Raw genomic sequence first — 22,259 nt, 5'->3', positions numbered from 1 at the left:
CTTTGGTCTGCTAAGTTCTGTTAATAGTTATTGTTTTTATTTGTCAACAGGAGCTGATTCAAAATGCAGATGATGCTAAAGCCACAGAAGTGGTTTTCATCCATGATGAGAGAAGCTATGGGACCGAGAGCCTTTGGACTGATAACTTGGGAGAATACCAAGGTATGCAGGATGTTCAGAGAATAGCCATGCTGTAGGGGGGTTATCATGTAATGTTTTTAAACAGAAATTGATAAATAGAGCAAATAGGAAGTAGCCCGACGGTTTATCAGCTTCCAAGCAAAAAGGTCCAATACTCAAATGTCAGCCCTGGTCCCTGCTTGTTATACTAGTTTGTATGTTCTGCTTGTTTGTTTCCTCCCATATTCAGTGTGGTTGGCCATGGTGGACATGTGTGTAATGTTTTTTTCCTATAACCACAAAATAACAGGCTGACAATAACCGGCTTTTCTGGTGACCCAACACATACTTGGTTCCCATGATCACTTGAGGAGATGGCATTAGGTTCTGCTACCCTATATCATTAACCATCAGACGTAAGACAGTCTCTGCAAAACATGTTACATTTAGAGTAGACTGTGGTCATCATATTAGAGAAAATACCCTAACATTGTCATAATATTACTAAAAGAACTTAAAGTGCATCCATTTTAGTCAACAGTTGAGTTTTTGAGACCTTCTGGCAGAAATTGCCTTATGACTGCTGATTATGTGTTTATAACCTCAGCCTCTTTACATTTCTACCTCGTTCAATTCAAGCTGGGATAGACTTCCTCAATATAAGCAGTTATAGAGAGACTGGAAAGAATGAATGAACACACAGATGCTTAAACCTAATGTCAGCACTTTTCTTCTAACTATTGTTGTTTTTGCAAGGTCCGGCTCTCTACGCCTACAACAATGCAGCATTCACTGATGATGACTGGGAAGGAATTCAGATGGCAGGGAGGAGTGTCAAGCGCAATGACCCAAACAAAGTTGGGAGGTTTGGAATCGGCTTCAACTCTGTTTACCACGTAACAGGTGAAACTACGTACAGATACACGTGTATACCTAACAGTCTCAGTTTAAATGTTGGTGTTTAGAGAACGAGCATAGCAAATTAATGGGACAATATCTCTTTCCTTTTATACACAGATGTGCCAAGTATATTCAGTTCAGAGCACCTTGGCTTTATGGACCCGCAAGAAAAAATATTTGGAGAAAGAAAGGGAGGTTTTCTGTGGTCTTTGGATGATGCAGAACACCAAGAAGCTCTAACGACGATGCATGATCAGTTCCAACCCTTTCGAGATATAGTGTCACTTGTAAGCAGACAAGAATGGTCAAAAGTCATCATGGAGGATCAGCACTTTGACGGGACAATTTTCAGGTTCCCCTTGCGCAAAGAGGCATCAGATATTTCAGATAATCTATATGATTCTGACAAGGTGGTTGAGCTTTTTGATAGCTTTATTGCAGATGCAGATTTAAGCCTTCTGTTCCTGAAAAATGTGACTTCTGTGTCCTTGAAGCATATCGACGTACACGGCACTGTTAATACCAGACTTGAAGTGAAATCCTCGGTCTGCACAGATGTCGTTCTGGAGTCAGAAGACGAGTCAATCATTGAGGGTTCAACAAAGTTCAAATTGATAACCCTCAACTCAGAAGACCACAAAGAAACAAAGTGGCTTGTGACAACATGTACCATGAAAGATGGCAATGTAGAAAATCTTGATTCACTCTCAAAAAAGTTAAGCTTTTTCCCCCAAGTTGACTTGGCTTTCCCTTGTGGTGAGAGCAGAGACTGTAGTGAGAGTAGACTGAGCTGCTTTCTCCCCCTCCCAAACAATGAATCCAACAAGACAGGACTCCCCGTTTATGTCAATGCGTGCTTTGGCCTCACAGACAACAGAAGACATATCAAGTGGCAAGAGGAAGACCAGAAACATGACGAACATGCTGTGTGGAATGAATTGCTGATAAAAGAGGTGCTCCCACAAGCATACGTCATGATCATTCAAGATGCTATCAGACTTGCCCAAGAATCTCATCTGCCTGTCTCTTCAGTGTACAAGCTGTGGCCAGATATTGCCCAGATGAAGCACAAAGAGAAATGGTGTGTCGTTGCTCTGGATGTTCTTCATCACTTATTCAGCCAGAATGTGGCTGTCCTTTCTCTTGCTAAAGATGAAAAAGAGTTCATCACTCCATCAGAAGCTGTGTTCCCCTGTAATGGTCCAACAAGCCCTGACATATTGGCCGCCATTAAAAAGACTTTGGTTTCCTGTGGGGAAAATCTTGTCACTTTACCAGGTAGTGTTGCAAGAGCTATAAAAGAGGCCTACCCACACTTCAACACTCTAAAACATGTGACTCCAACCTTCCTAAGGGACGTTCTCCGCAAGATTGGCGTGCACAGCATCTCTAAAGATGACAAACTCTGTCTTTTGGAGTATGTTTTGAGTGATGGAAAATACAGCGAACTCAAGGGTCTTCAGCTGCTTCCACGCAGCGATGGTTCTTTCAGGTCTTTCACAGACAAAGAGGAGGACACTGCTTTAATTGACAGCAATGAATTTCCAAGGTAGGTTTTTAATATTTGGCTTTATTCTCTTTTACAGTTTATAATACATAGGTTAAGTTCTAATTATTGACTGTAATTTAAATTAGTTACATCCTTACTAATTTGTTGTTGCCAAGTGTTCCCCAAATCCAATCCTAGAATTACTAGTATTGATCGGCTCACAGTACCAATTTAAAAATTTTGTTTAGGCTTTTGGTTACTCAATGTGCAGTAAAATGATATGCAAATGTCCTTGTTTTTGTTTCATGCACAATAAACAAACTTCTCGTTTGTGCAGAGCCTTGCTACCCTGCTGCAAACACCTCTTCATCCCAGATGATCTCAATCCAGCCTGCAGTTTCCACCTGAAAGAACTGGCCGGAAAAAGTAGGACTATTTTATAGAATTTTGATTAAAAGTTCTGTCATCTGCATATTTTCACAATCCATATACAGTTATATATATATTTTCTATATCTATTTTTCAGATTTATTCAAGGTCATCAACATTGCCGTAGACCAGGTGGTTGAATATACAAAGCGGTATTTGCCACAGGACTGGAAGCAGATGAGGACGGGATTTGTTACCTGGGACATCAGCAGCAGTCAACATCCACCTTTAGACTGGCTCCAAGAATTCTGGAAATTTCTTAACACTCACTACAAAGAGTTAAGTAATTTCATTGGAATGCCATTAATACCAGTCAGCCCCCTGTCTGTCAGTCAGCCTGTATCACTAGCAAGGCTAGAGCAGAACACAACCCTCATTTTTCAGAAAAGCAAGCAGATGAACTTGCCTGAAGAAATAACTCAGTTGGTGAACGAAGTTGGTGGCACAGCAGTGACGGGAAACAAGTGGCTCAAGCACGAAGACCTTGACTCTTATGTGCTGTGCCCATCTCCAAGGAGTGTCATGAAAGTCTTGTTGAATTTAGATTCTGAGAATCTCATCCGAAAACTCAAGGCTGCCTCTCACATTGCAAGAGAAAAACTGAAAGATTATCTCTCTCGTCTGGATTCTCTCTCAGTCAATGAGAAAGATTTACTCTTAAAGTTGCCTCTGTTTCAAACCATGAAAGGAACCTGTGTTGCAGCTCAATCAAAACGTGCTGTGCTTCTAATTTCTGGCCTAAAAGTACCGACAGAGTTTCCTATGCCTGATTCAGTTGTGCAGTGTGCTACTGAGGCTGACCGCAGACTGTTACAGCTGCTCAAAGTAAATCTCTTGGACACCGCTGAAGCAGCCAATCTCCTCATTGAATGTATTGAGAGTAGGGCTTGCAGAAAAGAAGACACTGAGAAAATTATGACTTGGATTTTACAGCATGGTGATACCCTTTTCTCTCAAAATCAGACCTTGAAACGCAGATGTAAGGAGTTGAGCTTCATTGAAGTTAATGGAAAGCTGAAAAAGACCTCAAGCTTTTTTGATCCAAGAATTAAATCCTTTAAAGTCATTTTTGAGTCAGATTTCTTTCCTCCACCTTTGTACACTAAAACATCTGAGATGTTTCAAGGCCTAACAGATCTTGGATTGCTAAATAAAGATGTAGATGTGTCACCTGAGCACTTGTTGCATGCCGCCACACTGATTGACAAACTGCATGCTGACTCCAAAACTGAGGCTCTCAATAGAGCTGAGGTGCTCTTGAAGATGCTGGATACCAATGATCTACTCTCAAAGTTCTCTCTTGAGCAGCTTCATCACCTCAAAATGCTAAAATGGGTCCCATGTGCTATACCTGATAATGACAAAAAATCTCAGACAAGTGGTTTCTTCTGCCCGGATGAAATAAGACTTCAGATTTCTGTGAATGAGGACATTGTTGGCCATGTAATGCCGCTGGTGGGAAAGTTCAGTGACAGAGTTAGCAGCAAACTTGGTTTTAAACGCCTACCCCCAGCTGAAAAGGTGATAGAGAATTTGTGCTTTTTGACATCAAAGGCACAGGAAATGGCTGATCCTGACACAAATGTGGATTTCAAAAGGAAGTTGCATAGCATTTACAAACACATGCAAGACCGCATCTCTGAATTTTCAACAATGATGAACACGGACACACCCTGGCTGTGGAGCCACAACCAGTTTGTATCACCACAGGATCTGGTTCTAGACTACCCACGTAATCTTGATCTGAGCTCTTACATTGGGAAGGTGCCAAAGGAATTTTTGCCATACAAGAAGTTGCTTCTCAAGTTTGGCCTAAAATCGTTGCTGTCAGATAAAGAAATTGTTGGCATTCTTCATTCTATCCAGCAAACCATTGAAGGAAGGCAACAGCCGGTTGCAAGTTCCTCTGAGGTAAAAGTGTCAATAGAAATTTTTAACTGGCTGTGGAGAGAGAAGAAAACAATTCAGGATGACTTCCCAGTGCCAGTCCTCGTAGAGGGTGAACAACATACCCTTAAACCACTGTCAACTGCAGTCTTCTGTGATGTGAGCAAAAATGGGTTAAAAGAGCTAAAGTACAGCCAGGAAGAAATTCATGTTGTACATGAGGAAATTCCAAAAGCAGCTGCTGAATGGTTTAACATCAGATTTCTCAGTAGCTACATCCTTGATCCAGAGTTAGTGGGAATAGAACAGTATGGACAATCTGAACCGATAACAACCAGGATTAAGAACATTCTTAAAGAGTATGATGAAGAAAGCGACATCTTCAAAGAGCTCATTCAAAATGCAGAGGATGCTGGGGCAGAGGCCTGTAAATTCTTAGTGGATTTCAGAGTGCACAAAGATGCCCCTGAAAGTCTCATTGACCCTGACATGACCCTTTGTCAGGGACCTTGCCTTTGGGCATTTAATAATGAGCAGTTTACACCTGAGGATTGGAAAAATATTGTCCGAGTTGGTTCTGCCTCAAAGGAAAACAAGGTGAAAAAAATTGGAAAGTTTGGACTTGGATTCAATACTGTCTATCATGTGACAGATGTTCCTTCTATCCTCAGTGGCAGCAGTCTTCTCATACTTGATCCAAATGTAACTCACCTAAAGAAACACATCAAACATAAAACAAACCCGGGAATCAAGCTGGATCTCTCTCAGCAACGGCTTTTTCATTGGTTTCCTGGTCAGTTTGGACCATATGAACGCATCTTCGATTGTAATTTCAGCAGAAAAAGCCCCCCTGAACCCTATCCGGGCACTCTGATCAAACTACCTTTTCGAACTGAGGAAGAGGCTCTCAAGTCAGAATTAAGTGCAAAGGTGTATCACAAACACAACATCATCACTTTTCAACAGCACTTTACTAACGATTCAAAAACTCACCTGCTGTTTTTGAAGAACATCAATACATTATCACTACAAAGTATCTCAAGCGATGTATCAACTCCACCAAGAGATGACGAAATAAAAACCGTTCTCACTCTCTCCAAAACCACTGTGAGTACAATGAGGATTCCTGATGAAACCAATGTGTCAAAGCAGCATCAAGCTGAGAAGTCATTGATGACACTTGATGGAAAATGCAAAGAGGTCATTGACTGCTGCACAGTCAACATTGTCCAAATAACCAGTCAGCAATCTGGTGTAACTGAAGTCCAGCCCTGGCTGCTGTACAACTGCTTTGGGACACATCAGTCTTTGCAAATGGCCCGTCAAGAAAACAGTAAAGCAAAGTTCTCTCTGCCCATTGGGGGGATTGCTGTGCCTTTGCAAAATGATCCAGAAACTGGGAAACTGGCCTCATTACAAACAGATCTTGTTGGACAGGCCTTTTGCTTTCTTCCTCTTTCCATTAAAACAGGTCTTCCAGTTAATGTAAATGGAACATTTGCTGTGACGAGCAACCGAAAAGGTCTGTGGGAGAGTGGGGTGAAACGTGACTGGAACAAAGCCCTTCTTCAGGATCCTGTAGTGACGGCATATGTTACTGCACTTGGGGCACTAAAGAAAATGTCTGAAAACAAGCAACTGGAAACTTACTGTTATCACATCTTTTGGCCTGATAGAGAGAAAGTGAGTGAAGCTTTCAAGCCTTTGGTAGATGCATTGTACTCCGCCATTGCTCAGCAGTCCAATGGCCCAGAGCTCTTTAGTGATGGAGAACACTGGTGCTCAATGAACAGTGCCATATTTCTACATGAGAGTATCGAAGAGGATAAAGACATCAGTGCACTTGCAATGCAGGTGTGCAAGAAACATGTTAAGGCACCCAACCATGTTGTTCCTCTTCCACTGTGGTTGAGAAATAGCTTCAAACAGTCTGGCCTAGAGAAGGTTTTACAGAACAGAACATGGAACTGGGACGAGTTTTACCAAGAAGCAGTGTTTAACAACCTTGGTACCATGGACCCTAAGAATAGAGATGCTCTTGTGCTGCATGCTATTGACCTTAATATCAAAGAACTCGACAAGCTACTGGTCTGCTATCCATGCATCCCCACAAAAGGCGGACAGCTGCAGCATATCAGGAAACTTGTGAATCCGTCAGGAAAAGTGGCCTGTCTTTTTGAACCAGAAGAAGGACGCTTGCTTGGTGGTACCAAAGATGACTTTTGCTCGCCCAAAAGGATTAAACGCTTGTTGGAACTTGGAATGGCAAATGATCATCTCCCATTGGAAGACATCACAGAGAAAGCAAGCACAATCCCCAAAACCTGGAGCACTGACAAAAAGAAAGCATATGGGCATTTGAATTGTCTTCTTGAACTTATGAACAATCACAGTACTGATGAAGACTCTCTCCACTGGGAAACACTGAGAATGACTGAATTTCTCCCAGCATTTCCCCCCGGTGATACAAAAAGGGAAAAAAATGCAACACTTAGAAGACCCACTGATATTTTTAGTGACAAATTCTCCCCACTCGTTAACATGACACAACACATGCTGGATCATACCAATCTGAGAATACACAACACTAATCCAGTCCTGCAAATGTTGGGAGTTCATCACAGTCCAAGTCCTGAGCAAGTGCTTCAGCAGCTGCAAGAAGCATGTGAGCAATCTCAATCAATTGACAGATCAATGCTTCATAAAATAGCATCTGAATGCTATAAGTTTCTGGATCAGTGTCTCAGTGATTCTGGGAATTCCACTTTAATTTCACAAAGGGCAAATTCATTCCCATTCATTCTTGTTGGCAGCACATTTGTAAATGTGAATCGTGTAGCTGAAAATGAGCAATTTGAAGCAAAACCCTATCTCTATTTACTTCCACCTGCCTTCACTGGTTTCAGGAGCCTCTGGGAAAGTGTAGGTGTTGAAAAATGTTTTACAAGCAGTCAGTTTTCAACTGTGCTTCAGGAATTACACTCTCAACATGGTAACAAGACCCTACCAAAGAGTGCCCTATCAATTTGCCTCACAATTTTAACAGCCATACATGAGGCCAAAGAGAAAATAACGGGTGACTTTCTGATACCCAACAAACATGGTGTTTTACAACCTGCAAGTGAGATGTTTTACAACGACAGCCCATGGATGCCAGTCGATTCAGATGTCCCATTATGTCACGAGAATATCTCACGTGTTGTGGCTCGCCACTTCAGAATCAAAACTACCAGGCATCATACCCTGCAAGACCATGTAGTTGAGAACATTTCACCATTTGCTTTTCAGTTTGAACAGCAGGAACAACTAACTGTTCGAATTAAAAACATCATTTCAGCCTATCCATCGAAGAAGGATATCCTTAAAGAGCTTATCCAAAATGCTGATGATGCAGAGGCAACAGAAATTCACTTTGTTTGGGACAAACGACAGCATGGCAAAGAAAAAACCTTTGGGAAGAAATGGAACCAACTGCAAGGTCCAGCACTGTGTGTGTTCAACAACAAAGTGTTTTCTGATGCTGACCTGGCTGGCATTCAACAGCTGGGAGAAGGAGGAAAGCACAACTCTCCAGGGAAGATAGGGAAATACGGGGTAGGATTCAACTCTGTTTACCATCTGACTGACTGCCCCTCAATCCTCACTGGAGATGAACTACTCTGCATTTCTGATCCCAATCAAAAATACATTGAAAGTCATTCAGACAAACCACCAGCTGGCACTGGCTATAAACTGGCTGACACCTTCAAGAACATGTACATCGATGTCTACAAATCCTTTCTTCCGGACAAATTTTCTCTTAAAGATGGCACCATGTTCAGATTACCTCTAAGGATGGGTACCATGGCAAACAGCTCTAAAATATCACAGCAGGGAGTCACTGACCATGACATGAAAGAACTATGCTCTGCCCTCTCTGAAGATCCTGAAGGACTAATTCTGTTTCTGAAAAACATCTGCAAAATAGAAGTCCATGAAATCAGTGAACATTCAGGGAAACTCAAAACCATCTTCATGGTTGAAAAAAGTATTCCACAGAAATGCAGAGAAGTAAAAGATGCTTTTGCAAAACTTCAACAACATGCGCTGCAATCTGACAAACCAATAATGCCAGACAAGGCCATTTATGGAACCATGATTTCAACCTCAGATAAAAGACAAACTAGATGGATCATTGCAGAACAGTTTGGCTCATTCAAAGACAGTGGTGATGGAGAACTATCAGACAAACTTCCCCAAGCAGCAATAGCGGCTCGCGTGAGCTCAAAGAGTTCGAATCCAGAATTATTCAGACCTATGGATTTTATTGGAGAAGCCTTTTGTTCACTTCCTTTGCCAGGGAGAACTGGACTGCCAGTGCATGTCAATGCAAACTTTGAGGTAGATTCTGCCAGAAGAAGCCTTTGGAAAGAAGATGGGCAAAGTCAAAAATCTAATTGGAATGAATCTTTGAAACAGAATGTCATTGCTCCACTGTATGCAGATCTCCTTCATTACATCAGCCATAGCATTGCAGAAAAGAAAGTGCCTTTTTCATGTATTGAGTCAAGCTTCAGTAGCTCATACTTGTGTTTTTGGCCCACTGTGTCCAAAGATGTTGGCCAAGATTGGCATGAAATGATACATGAGGTATACAGATCAATCAAAGAAAGAGGCCTTAATCTGATTCCAGTGATGAGGACTTCAACACGTGTAACTGCAGGCAGAGAATTTAAGGAATACTCTTTTGACTGGTGTAATGTCGGAGAAACTGAAACAACAAAGGCACCTTACCTGACACATTCAGTAAGTGACGAGATGAATCCCATTTTGGAAGATCTTGGAATGAAATTGGTTCCTTCTTCCATGCAAAGAGTTTGGAAAAGTTTCAGAGCCGCTGATATTAAAGTGAAAGATGTAAATCTTTCAACTGTGCAGGCTTTCCTGAGAGAAAAACCCCTCAATGACCCAACCCAAACAGATGAAGAGTTACCGCTGCCAATAACTGCCACTCTAATCAGAGATGAAACAAGATGTTCAAAGCTCTTGAGTTTCTGCTTAAAAGATTTAGACCCAAAAAAGATCACCAATTTCAGTTTACTGAATGGACTTCCACTTCTTCTCACAAGAGATAAAGTTTTGAGAGTTTTTAACTCCAACTCTCCCAAGCTGATAACAAGATATGAGAGTCTGTTCTCCGGCTACGAGGACCAATTTGCAGATTATCTGACCAACAGTGACCACATTGCTCTACAAAGTTTAAACCTTGTCAAACGTTTGACAGTTCCCTGTGCAGTGAAATACCTGAAACCGTTAATTCAGCAGCTTCTTCAGGACTGTGAAGTTGATCCACACAGTGGTCTTCATGTCCCAAATGAGACAATGTTGAAGTGGCTGAAATCACTTTGGAAGTTCTTAATGAGCGAAATTAAACCTGCAACATCTAGTGGTGATGAACAAAGTCTGACATTAAGTGATATGAGGAAGCTCTTAAGTGACTGCTCCATTTTACCAGTTGTGTGTCCAAGGTTAAAGAACAAGCACCTTCTGCAAACAATGAAAGACATGCCTAGTGTGATTCAGTTCGCCTCCGAGAGGGACATATCGGGCATCCTCTTTAAACTTGGTTTTATGAAGCTTGACAATGTATTCTTTACTGACGTACATGTAGACCGACATGCACATTCACTTCTACACCCTGAACTTATGGATGTGAATGATAAAAGCGCTGTGTTGGACCAGGTCTACAACATTAACCACTCAGAGTTCCCCCAGCTATCCATTAATGAGATGAAAGAGCTTCAGTGTTTCCTGCAGTCTGGAGAATCCAAGTCCAAAGACAAACAAGAGTATCAGAGAAAGCTCAAATCCTTGCCATTATTTGAAACAATACAGGGTAACCGAGTAAGGATTGATGGACCTAAAGAGGTATTTGTCCTTAACAGCATATATTCAAAGACATTTCGTGATTTGTTCAACCTGGCCGACAGCAACAGCATTTTTCTCCAACACAATCCAGATAACTGCAGTCTGTCAGAAACATTGAAAATCCAAATCCTGACTGATTTGGACTATTTCATGAAGTTCATTCTGCCCATTGTACACAACCTCACAGAGATGCAGATGCTTCAGTGCCTCAAACTGTTACTGTCACCACATTTTCAGAATAAGGACAAAATTATCTCCTCAATGAAAACTGTGAAATTGATTCGCAGTTCCCAAGGCAGATTGGAGACTGTATCATACTACTTTGACAAGAGTGTGGAGCTATACAAGAAAATGTTGCCCCAAGAGAGATTTGTGCCTGATACATTTTGGACTAAGTTGTGTGAAGGAAATCTACAAACGGAAAGACCAAAAGAGTTGCTCAGAGACCTTGGAATGAAGCATGTTGTGTCAAAAGATGACATAATACATTTTGCACAACAATTAGAATCAGAAGCAAAAGGAAATGGTCAACTTGAAGAGTTGAAATTGAAATCATCTTCAATTTTCAAAGCAGCCTTGAACATCGTGAACGACAAAAACGAGGAAAGATTGCTGGAGAGCATAGCTGACATCAAGTTCATTTTTCCTGTGAAAATTCGAAAAGAACTGTGCATCTTTCACCAACCATTTGCTGCTGAGAGAAACACTGTTAAACTAAGAGGATCTTTGATAGAAAGTGATCCTAAGCATCAAGAGCTGATTTGGTCTTCAATGCCAATTTTACATCTACCGGTTTATAAGTCACAGAAGCTCATGCCAATGCTGAAAAATGCAGGAGTGCATGAACAACCACCTTCACACTGTGTAACCAGTAACATGAGCAACATCTGTCAGTCGCCCTGTAAATCTGACCAGTTGATTAAAACCCGTGCTCATGTGTTTCGAAGTGCGTATGCCTACCTGCAAGCAAATGACTTTAAAGGCCAACCACTAGCTGGTCTTCCTGTTGTGTTGGTTGAAAAAGACAAAGAACTTGTGAGGACTGATGATACTACTTTTTCACTCCCCCATGACTGTGAGTTCAGACCGTATTTGTACAGAATTTCTCCACAGGATGTCATGTTTGCAGAGTTCTTCAAGAAAATTGGTGTCAAGGACAAACCTACTGCAGAGCAGTATTGTAATGTTCTAGCAGCAGTTTATGCTGATTCCTGTGATAAACCCAAACCTAACCCAAACCAACAAAAAACTGTGAAACGTGCTGTTGAGCAGCTTTTCATGTTAATCAAAACTCAAGGAAACCAGCCTCTTGTTGACGATGTAAAGACTTTGTATCTTCCTGCAGTAGATGGTAAATTATACCCATCGTGCACACTCCACTACAACGACACAACGTTTGAGACCAAAAGGTTGGAAGAAGCGCTGGAGAATAGGTTCCTGTTGCTGGAGAAACTCAGCGAATGTCATTTGGACCGTGACATTTATGAGCATCATCGGTTGCTGCAATTGCTGCCTCCGAAATTTAAGCCTATAATGCTGTCTCAGTTGACGGAGGAGAAAGTAGTGGAATCACACATGCAGCTTTGTGAGTTTGGGACTGACTGTGAATTTAGTGGATGGTTTAACAAACATCTGTCCTCAGGAGCATTTACACATGGACTGATTTGTCTTATCAGAGAGCAGTCTCAGGGAGAAATAACACAAGAAGATGCTACTGACATGTGCAAGAAGACATTTGGGAGTATTGAGATTATCTGCTGCAAAAGCCTGAAAACTAAGCTTTGGGTGAATGAACAACCACTACACAAAACTGCCACCGAAACCGATGTTTTTGTCAAACAAGGGCAACAAGGTTGCGTCTTTTACTTGAAACACAACAATGACATGGCTCCCATGGTAATAAGTGGCATCAACATGACATTAACAAAGGAGATTAATGCTCTTTTAGGTAATGAATTGGCATCACGTTACCTCCTAGTCCTTGGACATCTTCTCATGTGTGACAGTCTTCAAGATGTTCAGAAATCTCTGGCTATCAATGGGATCCGTGACAGTGCTGAAACTAAAAGCTTCCCCTGCAATCCACCAGCCCTTGGAACACAAATTCAAGAGGAATGGCTTGATTCCTTAGACATGAACATCCTCAATAACTTTGAAGAGGGGGAATATGTTGGCTACAGCACTAACAACAAGTTTGTTTATGCAGTTATTGTTGAAAAACTGCCTCTGCCCTCTGGACCATATTCACAGAGATACAAAATAGAAATTGGAGAAGATGAGCCAATTGATGTCAGTTGTCTTGACCTGTATCAGTTTAAGCGACAAAAGAAGCCAGAATCTGAAGGGAGGACTTGCACATCTGCCGAAGCTTCTTGCATGGAGCTGGTGCCACTAGCTGGAGCTGTGCCACATTCTTCCAAACCATCAACTACAAGTTCTTCCTCTACGAGATCCTCACCAGCCTCTATTGACGAAGCTAAAATGGAAATCGACAAATGTTTGGCAGAGATCTGGAATCTTCCTGGGGAGGATAGGCTTAAAGCCATCAAACGACTGTACCTAAGATGGCATCCTGACAAAAACCCAAACTGCCCTCTTCTTGCCACTGAGGCATTCAAATACTTGAAGAATCAAATCGATGACCTTAGCAAAGGTAAAGGCAAAGGCAAAACTGCAGGTTCGTCCTATCCAAGCGGAAACTCAAAATTCAGTAACTCAAATTTCAGTAACTTCTATCAGCATTGGAATCAGGAGGCCAGACATCACAGAAATAGCCGAGAGAGATTCTCTAGAGACAACCATTCCTACAACTTTTGGACCCATAATGAAAATGTCCCAAAGCCGAACAAAGAGGAGGCCCAGCGGTGGTGTAGACAAGCTCGTTGTGATCTTAAAGCAGCTCACAAAGATGTTGGTGGGGCGAGCACAGAGTGGTGTCTGTTCAAAATTCACCAAGCAGTGGAAAAGTCTCTCATAGCTGCAACATATAAAAGAGATGGTCAACATCCCAAAAGCAGCTCTATTTCAGCCCTTGCCGCACAAGTTTCCCTCTACAACCTCCAACTGAGAGTTCTGCCTCAAATTGTTGAGAATCTGAAGATGCTGGGAGTGGATGCCAAGAATACTCAGTATCCCAACTGCCATCCATTTCCCCACATTCCTAATGAAAGGTTCAAATTAGAGAATGAAATGTTAGCACTGGACAAGGCATCTGAGCTTCTTGGTAAAGTAGAGGCATATGTGAATTAGGGAATCAAGACAAACAGAAATGTCGATCCTGTCATAACGAATGTTAGGTGCACTTGTTGTTTTTATTTGTTTTGTTTTGTTTTTCTCAATTTTTCTCAATTGTTTTTAGTTTTTTTCATCTCCTGTCGGTCTGTTGTCTGTGACAAGTCTGTCAGGTTGATTTTAGGTTTGGTCTGTCTTTGTCTACTTGGGATTGTTTTTCTATGATTATTTGTAAGATAGAGAATATGATTGTTTAATGTAATAACTGGAAATGTACAAAAAGTGTTTAAAAAAAAAAAAAAAAAGACAAACAGAAATGTCACATTAGCTGAGTCAATTTAAGATGTTTTTTTTTTGTTTACAAAATAATATTTCTGAAATGAAAACGATTGTTTCATTTGTGACTTATTACTGAAGACTCATTCATATATCACTATATACATTTGTTCAAAAAAAATCTTAATATCAAAGCATTTTTTGCAATATTATTTGTTTTTTTATTATTATATTATTATTATTTTTAAACATTTTGACTCAATGAGGACCAATTTATTATTTGTTATGAAAATGCAAATGTTTTTTTGTAAACTTTTATGACTATATTATTTTATGAAAATGTAAAAGTTGTTTAGCAATGTTGTAATCATTTAAAACTACTAGTCACTTAGGACCGATATAATCTCTGTATGACCTCACTGGTTTCAAACATCTTGCAAAAGGACTGCATTTGAAAATTAGCCATCTAGTTAACACTGATACAAATAAAAAAAATGTTGATTAATGTCCTTATTAATAAATAAAATGTTATGTTTTTTTTATCATGTATAACTAGTCACTGAGGATCAATATCAGTACTGTACAACTGTTGTGAAAATGCAAAAAAATCAAAGAATTTAGTGGACATGTCACCATAGTTCATTTTTGTTACATATGTTAACCTTTTGAAATAAAAATGAAATTCATTAAAAGATAAAACTGCATTTCCTGTTTTTAAATACCACAATCAGCTGACACCGTATCACTATAACTACTAAATTCACTTGCTCTTTCCTTTTCCCGATGATAGTATTTACTCAAGACATCTTAACCCTTGTGTTGTCTTCCCGTCAACCTGACGCCTTTTTTTCAGTTTGTTTTTGCTTTTTCCAACGTTTTAAATTGTTAAATTTTTCTATTATACATTTTCAGCAATTATTTCTACGTCCCATATTTTCTGATATAAAACAAAAATTGAAAAGGGGTCAATATGACTCAAAGTCAACACAAGGGTTAAAAGGTACTATAATCCATTGCTTGTTTTTAAAATTGGGTTGCAACCCACATGTTTGAGATTTCTGCAATATTATACTTCCAATGGTAAAAGATTATATTAAATCTGTAGGCTAGGATGGAAGACCTTTTCAGAGTCATCTAATATCTGTAATGGTTGCTTCACTGTTGCATCACAAGTTATAAAAACTCAGCATGAGGTTGTGAAGATATTTTTCGAATTGAGCTTTAGGGCGTGTGGGGTGTAAAATGACTGCGGTTGATTCATATGTCATTGACTCTTGGTAGCTTTGTTGATAATGGATGATACCCCACAAACTTTGAATAATCTTTTTTTTTTTTTTTTAAGAATTGTTTTGGGCATTTTGGCCTTTAATTGATGGGACAGCTGTATACAGGAAAGGGGAGAGAGAGAGGGGTAAGACATGCAGCAAAGGGCCGCAGGTCGGAATCGAAACCTGGGCCGCTGCTGTAAGGACTGAACCGCATGCTCTACCAGGTGAGCTCCCAGGGCGCCCCTGGACTTTGAATATTCTTATTGGACAGGACAGCTGAACGTTCAGTTGCCAGTGAAGACAAACATTTCAAGTTAAAAGCACTTTTTTATTCATTAAGAAATCATGTTATGAAAATAATGACAACTAACCATATATCAGACAAATGTATCTTTCCATTATGTTAACAAGAAAAGTTTGCTCTGGAGGACCTCATCTGTCACCAGAACATAACCGTCTTCTCCATGTGCTCGGAGTGTGCTTCGTCTCATCCTGGAAGTGGCCAGTTCCCACTGTTCTTTCATATTATAAAATATTTAGAAGGCTTTTCATGTCTCTTCCCAATGTCCACACGTGAGAATATATTTCAGATAATCTTTGTTTGTGGGGGAGAAGTTCACATATATACCAGATTCAGTCTTTGTGTTATGCTTCATCTCATCTCCTCTACCTATTAATAATTTACACAAAACCTGTACATACTTACAGCAGGCTGGAGCCTGTTTCTGAAGGGATGCACACATAGAAAAAAGAAGCAACATACGGTGAAGTGCATCTTTACAAAGTCAATGTAATAAGGTGGGAGGTCAAGGTGTTACGAGCATATTAGACACTTGCCTTCATACAGTACATGCAACTCACAACATTGTTCAACTCACATTCAACCTTATGGCACTCAAAACGAGGCTATGACATTCTGCATCAAAACCATACCAACTGCAATTTCTTCCAGTCTTTTGCTTTAAAACACACATTCAACACAACTGACAATAGAGACAGACAATAACATATTGGAGTAAGAGTGTGTTTGTAATGGCTGATGTTATGATCAAGTATATTCATCTTAGCCAAAAAGATGAAAGATTGGGTGCAATAAGAGCAGGATTAACCATACCTAACCTCCCTCTGCATATTCCCTCCCTATCCAACAGCTGATAAACATCACAAAATTGAGTTAAACAGGAGCTGGGATAGGAACAGGCAAACACTTAAGGCTTAATTCATATAATTATTTGGCACGTTGCCAATAGTAAGCAACCATTATATTCCTCGCCATCTCATGACTTCGAATGATCGGCACTTACTTTCTGCAGTCATTCAAAGCAACAGCTTTCACATCACTCATATTGCATTTTGTTCAGATAAAATAACTATATTACACATTTTAGATTTAGAAAAGAATGAGATTGAGTCACAACAAATCTATTTCTATTTCCTACGCGTTCTGTTACTGACACCACAAACTAAAAGGACTACTGCTGGAATGAGCAACGAATAACACTAACTGCCCCTCCGACACCACTGCTGTGTGCTTCTTTGTTGATGCAATAACCTGATCTGAACTGAGTTGGAACACGAAAATCAGTGTTCACATTAGGGTGCAGTCTTATCAGGAGATCTGCTCCTACACATGTAATGAAAATGTAGGTGGGATAGACATTTTTTTATGAAAAGCAGGTCAGATCTGCAACTGCACAGGAGGCTCTGTGAACACAAAACATATTAGAGCTAGTTTCAACCAGGGTTAGGGTACTGGCGTCAGTCCTGTTCTATGGCACAAGTGTATGGCAAACACAACTAACATTCATGATATTGGAGATTGACAAAGTAAATTATGTTAATGGCACAGTGTAGTATTTTACCTTAACCACCTGCTGTACTGCTATTGGGTGTCCTGGGTTTAAGTAGTCAGACGCTCTATCATACATAAAATAATTCTCTTCAACAAAACCAAAACACCTTTTAAAAGATTATTTGTTGAGGCAAGATATCCCAGGGAGAAAACAGACATGAGGTTTGTGTCGATTTGATTTCTCTTGGAATTTTTCTCTCCATTTTGCTGTGAAGTTTTGCATCCATGTTTCTTTCATATTCCCCCCTCTGTGAGCTGAAAGAAGAGCTCGCTTTATTTCAACGGAAGCAATACTGACCCCGGGCCTGCTACAATTACGAGCCTCACATCGACTGTCCTGCTGCCTCCTGTTGTGTGATAAACCATGTGGAGGCGGGGGGAGGGGGTAAGGGGGGTCGGGGGGGCGCGCTCACATGTTGTAAGCCACATATATGGGGTCCAGCTGGTCGGCTAGGAATCCGTCTCTGAGGTGCATGCGTTGCTTCTCCCCTCTGGAGTTGATGGGGATGACGCCGGGGTCGACCACCACCACCACCCCCACGATGAGGTAGTGCTCCTCCAGCACCACGTTGGTGACCAGGGCCACCAGGTCCAGGGCCTCCTGCTCCGAGCCCTCCAGCTCCACAACCACCACCAGCAGGTTGGTCCAAGTGAACACCGCACTGGAGGGAGGGAGGAGGGAGTGGTGAATGCATGGAGGGAAGGAAGAAAGGAAGGAAGGGGAGACAAATACAAAGAAAAGATGAAAGGAGGAGGAAAGGGGATGAGCATAAGGGAAAGACAGAAGAAGAGGAAAAGCAAAAAAGGGCAGATGAGAGAAGTTAGAAGTCAGAATTTACGTTGCTAAACTTTATTTTGAATATGACATGGGTAAACGTGACTACATAATGAATAATTCTAAAAACTAAATAGCAATAAAGTAGTGATCTAATAACTGATGTAAATGTCTCACCATTCAGCTATGCTCTTGTGAGAACGGATAACAGAGGTCTCGATGTCAATTGGGTGATACCTCATTCCCCTCAGCTCCAGAGTCTCATCAAGGGAGCCCACTACATAGAGGGCGTCATGGCGCTCTGATATAGTTTTGAGGTGAAGTTGGAGAGAAAAGCAGGGGGTAGAAAATATCTTTAGTTTTCTGTGGTGACAAAAATCTAAGTATGAGTCCAGCTTACACTAAAAGCAATGTACTAACTGTGAGTTAGAGCGAGCACTTGTGATTCTCACCTCCACTGGCATCAGTCAGGTCGGTGCGCCGCAGGAAGCCCAGGTAGCCCGTCCTCGCCCAGACAGTCTGGGTGTCGCCGAAGCTGAGCTTGGTGTTGAAGTGGTCAGCATGCAGCGCCTCCTCACCGTAAACTGTGTAGTAGCCTGTGGCATTGTGAGGACTGCTCACCCAGACCTATTACACACAGAGAAATGACAGTTACACAAATGATCACACACATCGGGCGCTCTATCAAGTTATGGATCTAGTGTGTCATTGTCCAACATTTATATAAAAAGAGAATACATTTATTGACTGGTCTTCATTGGCAATACAATAACAAATACAAATGATTGCAACTGTTGTTTGTGTTGTTCCTTTTCTGCTTTGAAAATAACCAGTTTGTGTAGTCTCTCTCCCTGAGAAATCTAGCAGGTTGTTCTAAATCTCTTACTCCGATTACAGAAATGAGTTGTTTCGTTTGTATGAGGTTTCAGAGATCACTTTACTGCAGAAAGCCAACTGTAACTTTATAACATAAGTGCATGTTAGTGCACTCATTGTAGGTCAAAACCAGGTGGAACAGGTTGGGGTGAAATAAGTGAAAAACAAAGATGACGCTGGGACTTACCTCTCCTAGATGGGAGTCTCCCAAGGGTCCTTTAGTTTCTGTGTTGGCAATGATCACCTTCACTCCTGGAAGGATCTACAACAGCACACAGACCCATATTGATATCCCAAAGCTTTAGAAAAGGAGCAACCTTTTTGCAGTGTAGGGTCACAGTTGTTGGTAGTGTTTTGCGTGATGACGTACCTTCCCAGACTCCATCAGTGGCAAGCTGTGTGGCGACCCTCTCTCTACCAGGCGAACCCTAAAGAAATAAAAGGGCAAAGTGAGCAATTTTATATCTCCATTTTTATTCAATTTGTCAACATGTAAAAAAAACAAGTGTGAAAAAAACAGTCAAAAAGGTTTATTTTTAAGATCGGATGTATTCATATGCTAGAAAATTATGTACTAGCATTTGTTAAAGAAAATGGAGTTATTCATAACTGTGTGTGTTTTAGTGTTTTTTTTTATTCCAGTACATATATTATTTGCATTAGCTTTGTGTGTTCATTTTAATCATGAGATAATGTGAAGAAGAGATGATCAGAAAATAAATATACAAAAAGAGGAAAAACAGTCAGAAAAAAATGACTTCAGAGAGTCTTCGTACAATAGGATTGTTCAAAAGGTCAGCCTTAGGGCCTTTACTTTATGTTGCAGAAACCACACGTCGGTTCACAGATGTGACTCCTTTCTACTACAGAGTGGCTTGCATTATATGTATGTGGTAGTTCATAAAACACCATTGGAGGAAATCTCCTTCTTCTCCAGTTCTTACTGGACTATCGAGTTTGGGCGATTGCAAACTCGTTTAAGCAACTACACCTAGGCATTCTTAAGCTTGGGCTCATTCAACCAACACCTTCTCCACAACGAGGATGTTTGAGGGGGATTCCTGTTATTATATTTGTGCTAACATGAATACAGGAGAGGTGTCTCATAGATCCACTAGGAAATGAATAACAATGTTTAAAGTTGCTTTGAGACTGAATACAAGGAGGCTAATTATAAAAGAAACTACCCTGGAAGGGAGAGGGAAACCTCCCTGTTTCCTGATTGATAATGGTAAATCTTGTAGTCCCTTAACAAAGAACTGTGTGTGTAAAAGTGTTGGAGGGTTTAGCTGGTGGGAAAGGATGCATGAAGATAAGAGATGACCTTGGGTGAACTCACAGAAGCCTGTTGCAGACTACAGTGTGTTCTTTCAAAGTTGTTGTGCAATAGCGCCTCCAAGTGGGTAAAACTCTAATGGCACATGACCCAATTATTCAAAGCCAACCAGACACTTTCCGTGATTTGATTACTGGACCAATCAGGAACATCCCATCTGACTAGGAGGAGCGTAGCATGAAAGGTTAAAAATCATTATGTGTCTGCATCTGATCTATGCTAAATCCGAAGATTAAAACACTTTGTACTTAAGTAATAGAGTTTTCTTCGTCAGCACCTCAGTGGTTCCTACACATCTATTTAGTGGTTATATATTCAAAGTTCAAGAAGACTGAACTGAAAGAAGAAAACCACAATGACACATTATAATTACAAAATGCATCAGATTGTCTGAACACTCTCAAAGGAAACTCTTGTTGTCCGTGGTCAGTCCAGTTAGCTGCAGTGGCGCCCCGTACCTATCATGTCGTAGAGCTCTCATGTCCACATAAACAGTAGTAGGGTCTGGTCCGGCTGTGCCCTGGAGAAAAAAACAAGCAGAGTGGGACATGAGTGGATCATGTAACTGTTACAGCCCTGGTATTAATGCTGCATGTTGCCTGAGTGGAGGTGGAAGCTGCTTATGATACAACTGTTGACAAAGCAGGAGGGGGGCAGCCAGAAGCCAACCAGCCAGGCTACAATTGTTAGGACTTTGGCAAAACAACCATGTAGCTACAGACACTGTACCCACACAGTTAAATTCACCTGGTCTAATGCTGTCAGTTTGTTTTCATACACGTGTAGCATGGTTGGGAAAATCTACAGTGCCAGTTATTAGAGGCCAACAAAAAAATATAAATGAACTGTAGTTTATTTCCTTCAAATGTTTATCTTATGTGACAAAAAGGCACACAATGTCAGAAAATGTGCACTAAATGAGCACCATTTGTTTTGATTAAATGTCCATAGGTGTGCAATGCACCTGAATTCTAATTGAGCTATTTCTCAAATACTGATTCTGGTTATCACATATTGATTCCTTCTGCTTTGGGATTTGTCATCATTACTGCTGTAAGACTAGTCACAACGCATTATGGTTTCCATCACTCCTTTACCAGTGTGTAGCCAGAGTACAAGCTAGCATTGTTTCCCTGTACGGTCGTCTGTGTGAGGTCAAAGCCAAACACAGAGCGGGCTGAACATCAACGAGACTCAATCCAGAGATTAGTCTTTGCCATAAATCCAAAGCCAGCAGTCCAATTAGCCTGATTAAAAATGCATCAATCAAACATTCCTTCCTTTTATGAACCTGGTCAACATGATCAGACTACAATACAACTCAAACGTCAAAACTGTGTGTAGTATTTGTTAATGAGGAGTTTCATTCCAAAGTGAAATATCAGCAACTGAAAGGGTAAAACAAATAAAGGGATAAAATAACTTCTCTCACTAAATGGCTACTAGTGTGAAAGAAAAGGCAACAGAACAACAGAATTTTCATTATATAAATAAGTAAATAATCATTCCATCCACGACGCAAACACTAATTGTGGTAAAATGTTGAAATATTGGGATTGTCAAAAACGATTAACTGTCTTTTCACTGGTAAAAAACAAAACAAAAACACAGTGTGGAATAATGATCAAAAGGTTTGATATGGCATTCCCAAATTAACTTAATCACGGCAGAGTTCATGCTGCTAGCTTATGGTTTAATGTAGTAGCACATCACATATAACCTATCATAAAGCAATGGTTGAGAGAAAATGAATAGCAGTAAAGTAAAGCTGAAGCTTGTCAGAGAAAAAGAAAACCAGGAGGAAAACAATCAGTGAATTAAGGTGAAGCACATTCAGAGATCATGCAAGATAAACAAACCTGCACATGAACACACGGACACAAGCACGTGTGAGCGCGCGCACACACACACAC

General features: G+C 40.6%; 2 protein-coding genes across 6 annotated transcripts in view; one reads left to right on the top strand and one right to left on the bottom strand.

The window, feature by feature from the left end:
• sacs2 (sacsin molecular chaperone 2) overlaps positions 1-14,266 on the top strand; it is a 28,500-nt gene extending 14,234 nt beyond the window's left edge. The window contains exons 4-8 of the mRNA XM_028590457.1: positions 51-162; positions 877-1,023; positions 1,138-2,569; positions 2,847-2,935; positions 3,036-14,266. Coding sequence (XP_028446258.1) covers positions 51-162; positions 877-1,023; positions 1,138-2,569; positions 2,847-2,935; positions 3,036-13,981 — 12,726 coding nt within the window. The 3' untranslated portion in view covers positions 13,982-14,266. The remainder of the gene's footprint in view (positions 1-50; positions 163-876; positions 1,024-1,137; positions 2,570-2,846; positions 2,936-3,035) is intronic.
• Positions 14,267-17,748: 3,482 nt separating this feature from the next.
• LOC114563767 (disco-interacting protein 2 homolog A) overlaps positions 17,749-22,259 on the bottom strand; it is an 80,610-nt gene continuing 76,099 nt past the window's right edge. For all 5 annotated transcript variants that reach the window (XM_028590623.1, XM_028590625.1, XM_028590624.1 and 2 more), the window contains 6 exons: positions 20,805-20,866; positions 19,381-19,438; positions 19,198-19,272; positions 18,587-18,761; positions 18,312-18,435; positions 17,749-18,021 (listed from right to left, as the gene is read on the bottom strand). In XM_028590623.1, the coding sequence (XP_028446424.1) occupies positions 17,769-18,021; positions 18,312-18,435; positions 18,587-18,761; positions 19,198-19,272; positions 19,381-19,438; positions 20,805-20,866 (747 nt within the window). In that variant the 3' untranslated portion in view covers positions 17,749-17,768. The remainder of the gene's footprint in view (positions 18,022-18,311; positions 18,436-18,586; positions 18,762-19,197; positions 19,273-19,380; positions 19,439-20,804; positions 20,867-22,259) is intronic.

Source organism: Perca flavescens, chromosome 11 (genome assembly GCF_004354835.1).
Source record: "Perca flavescens isolate YP-PL-M2 chromosome 11, PFLA_1.0, whole genome shotgun sequence".
Classification (NCBI taxonomy): Eukaryota; Metazoa; Chordata; class Actinopteri; order Perciformes; family Percidae; genus Perca; species Perca flavescens.
This window is presented reverse-complemented; position numbering and strand designations above follow the sequence as displayed.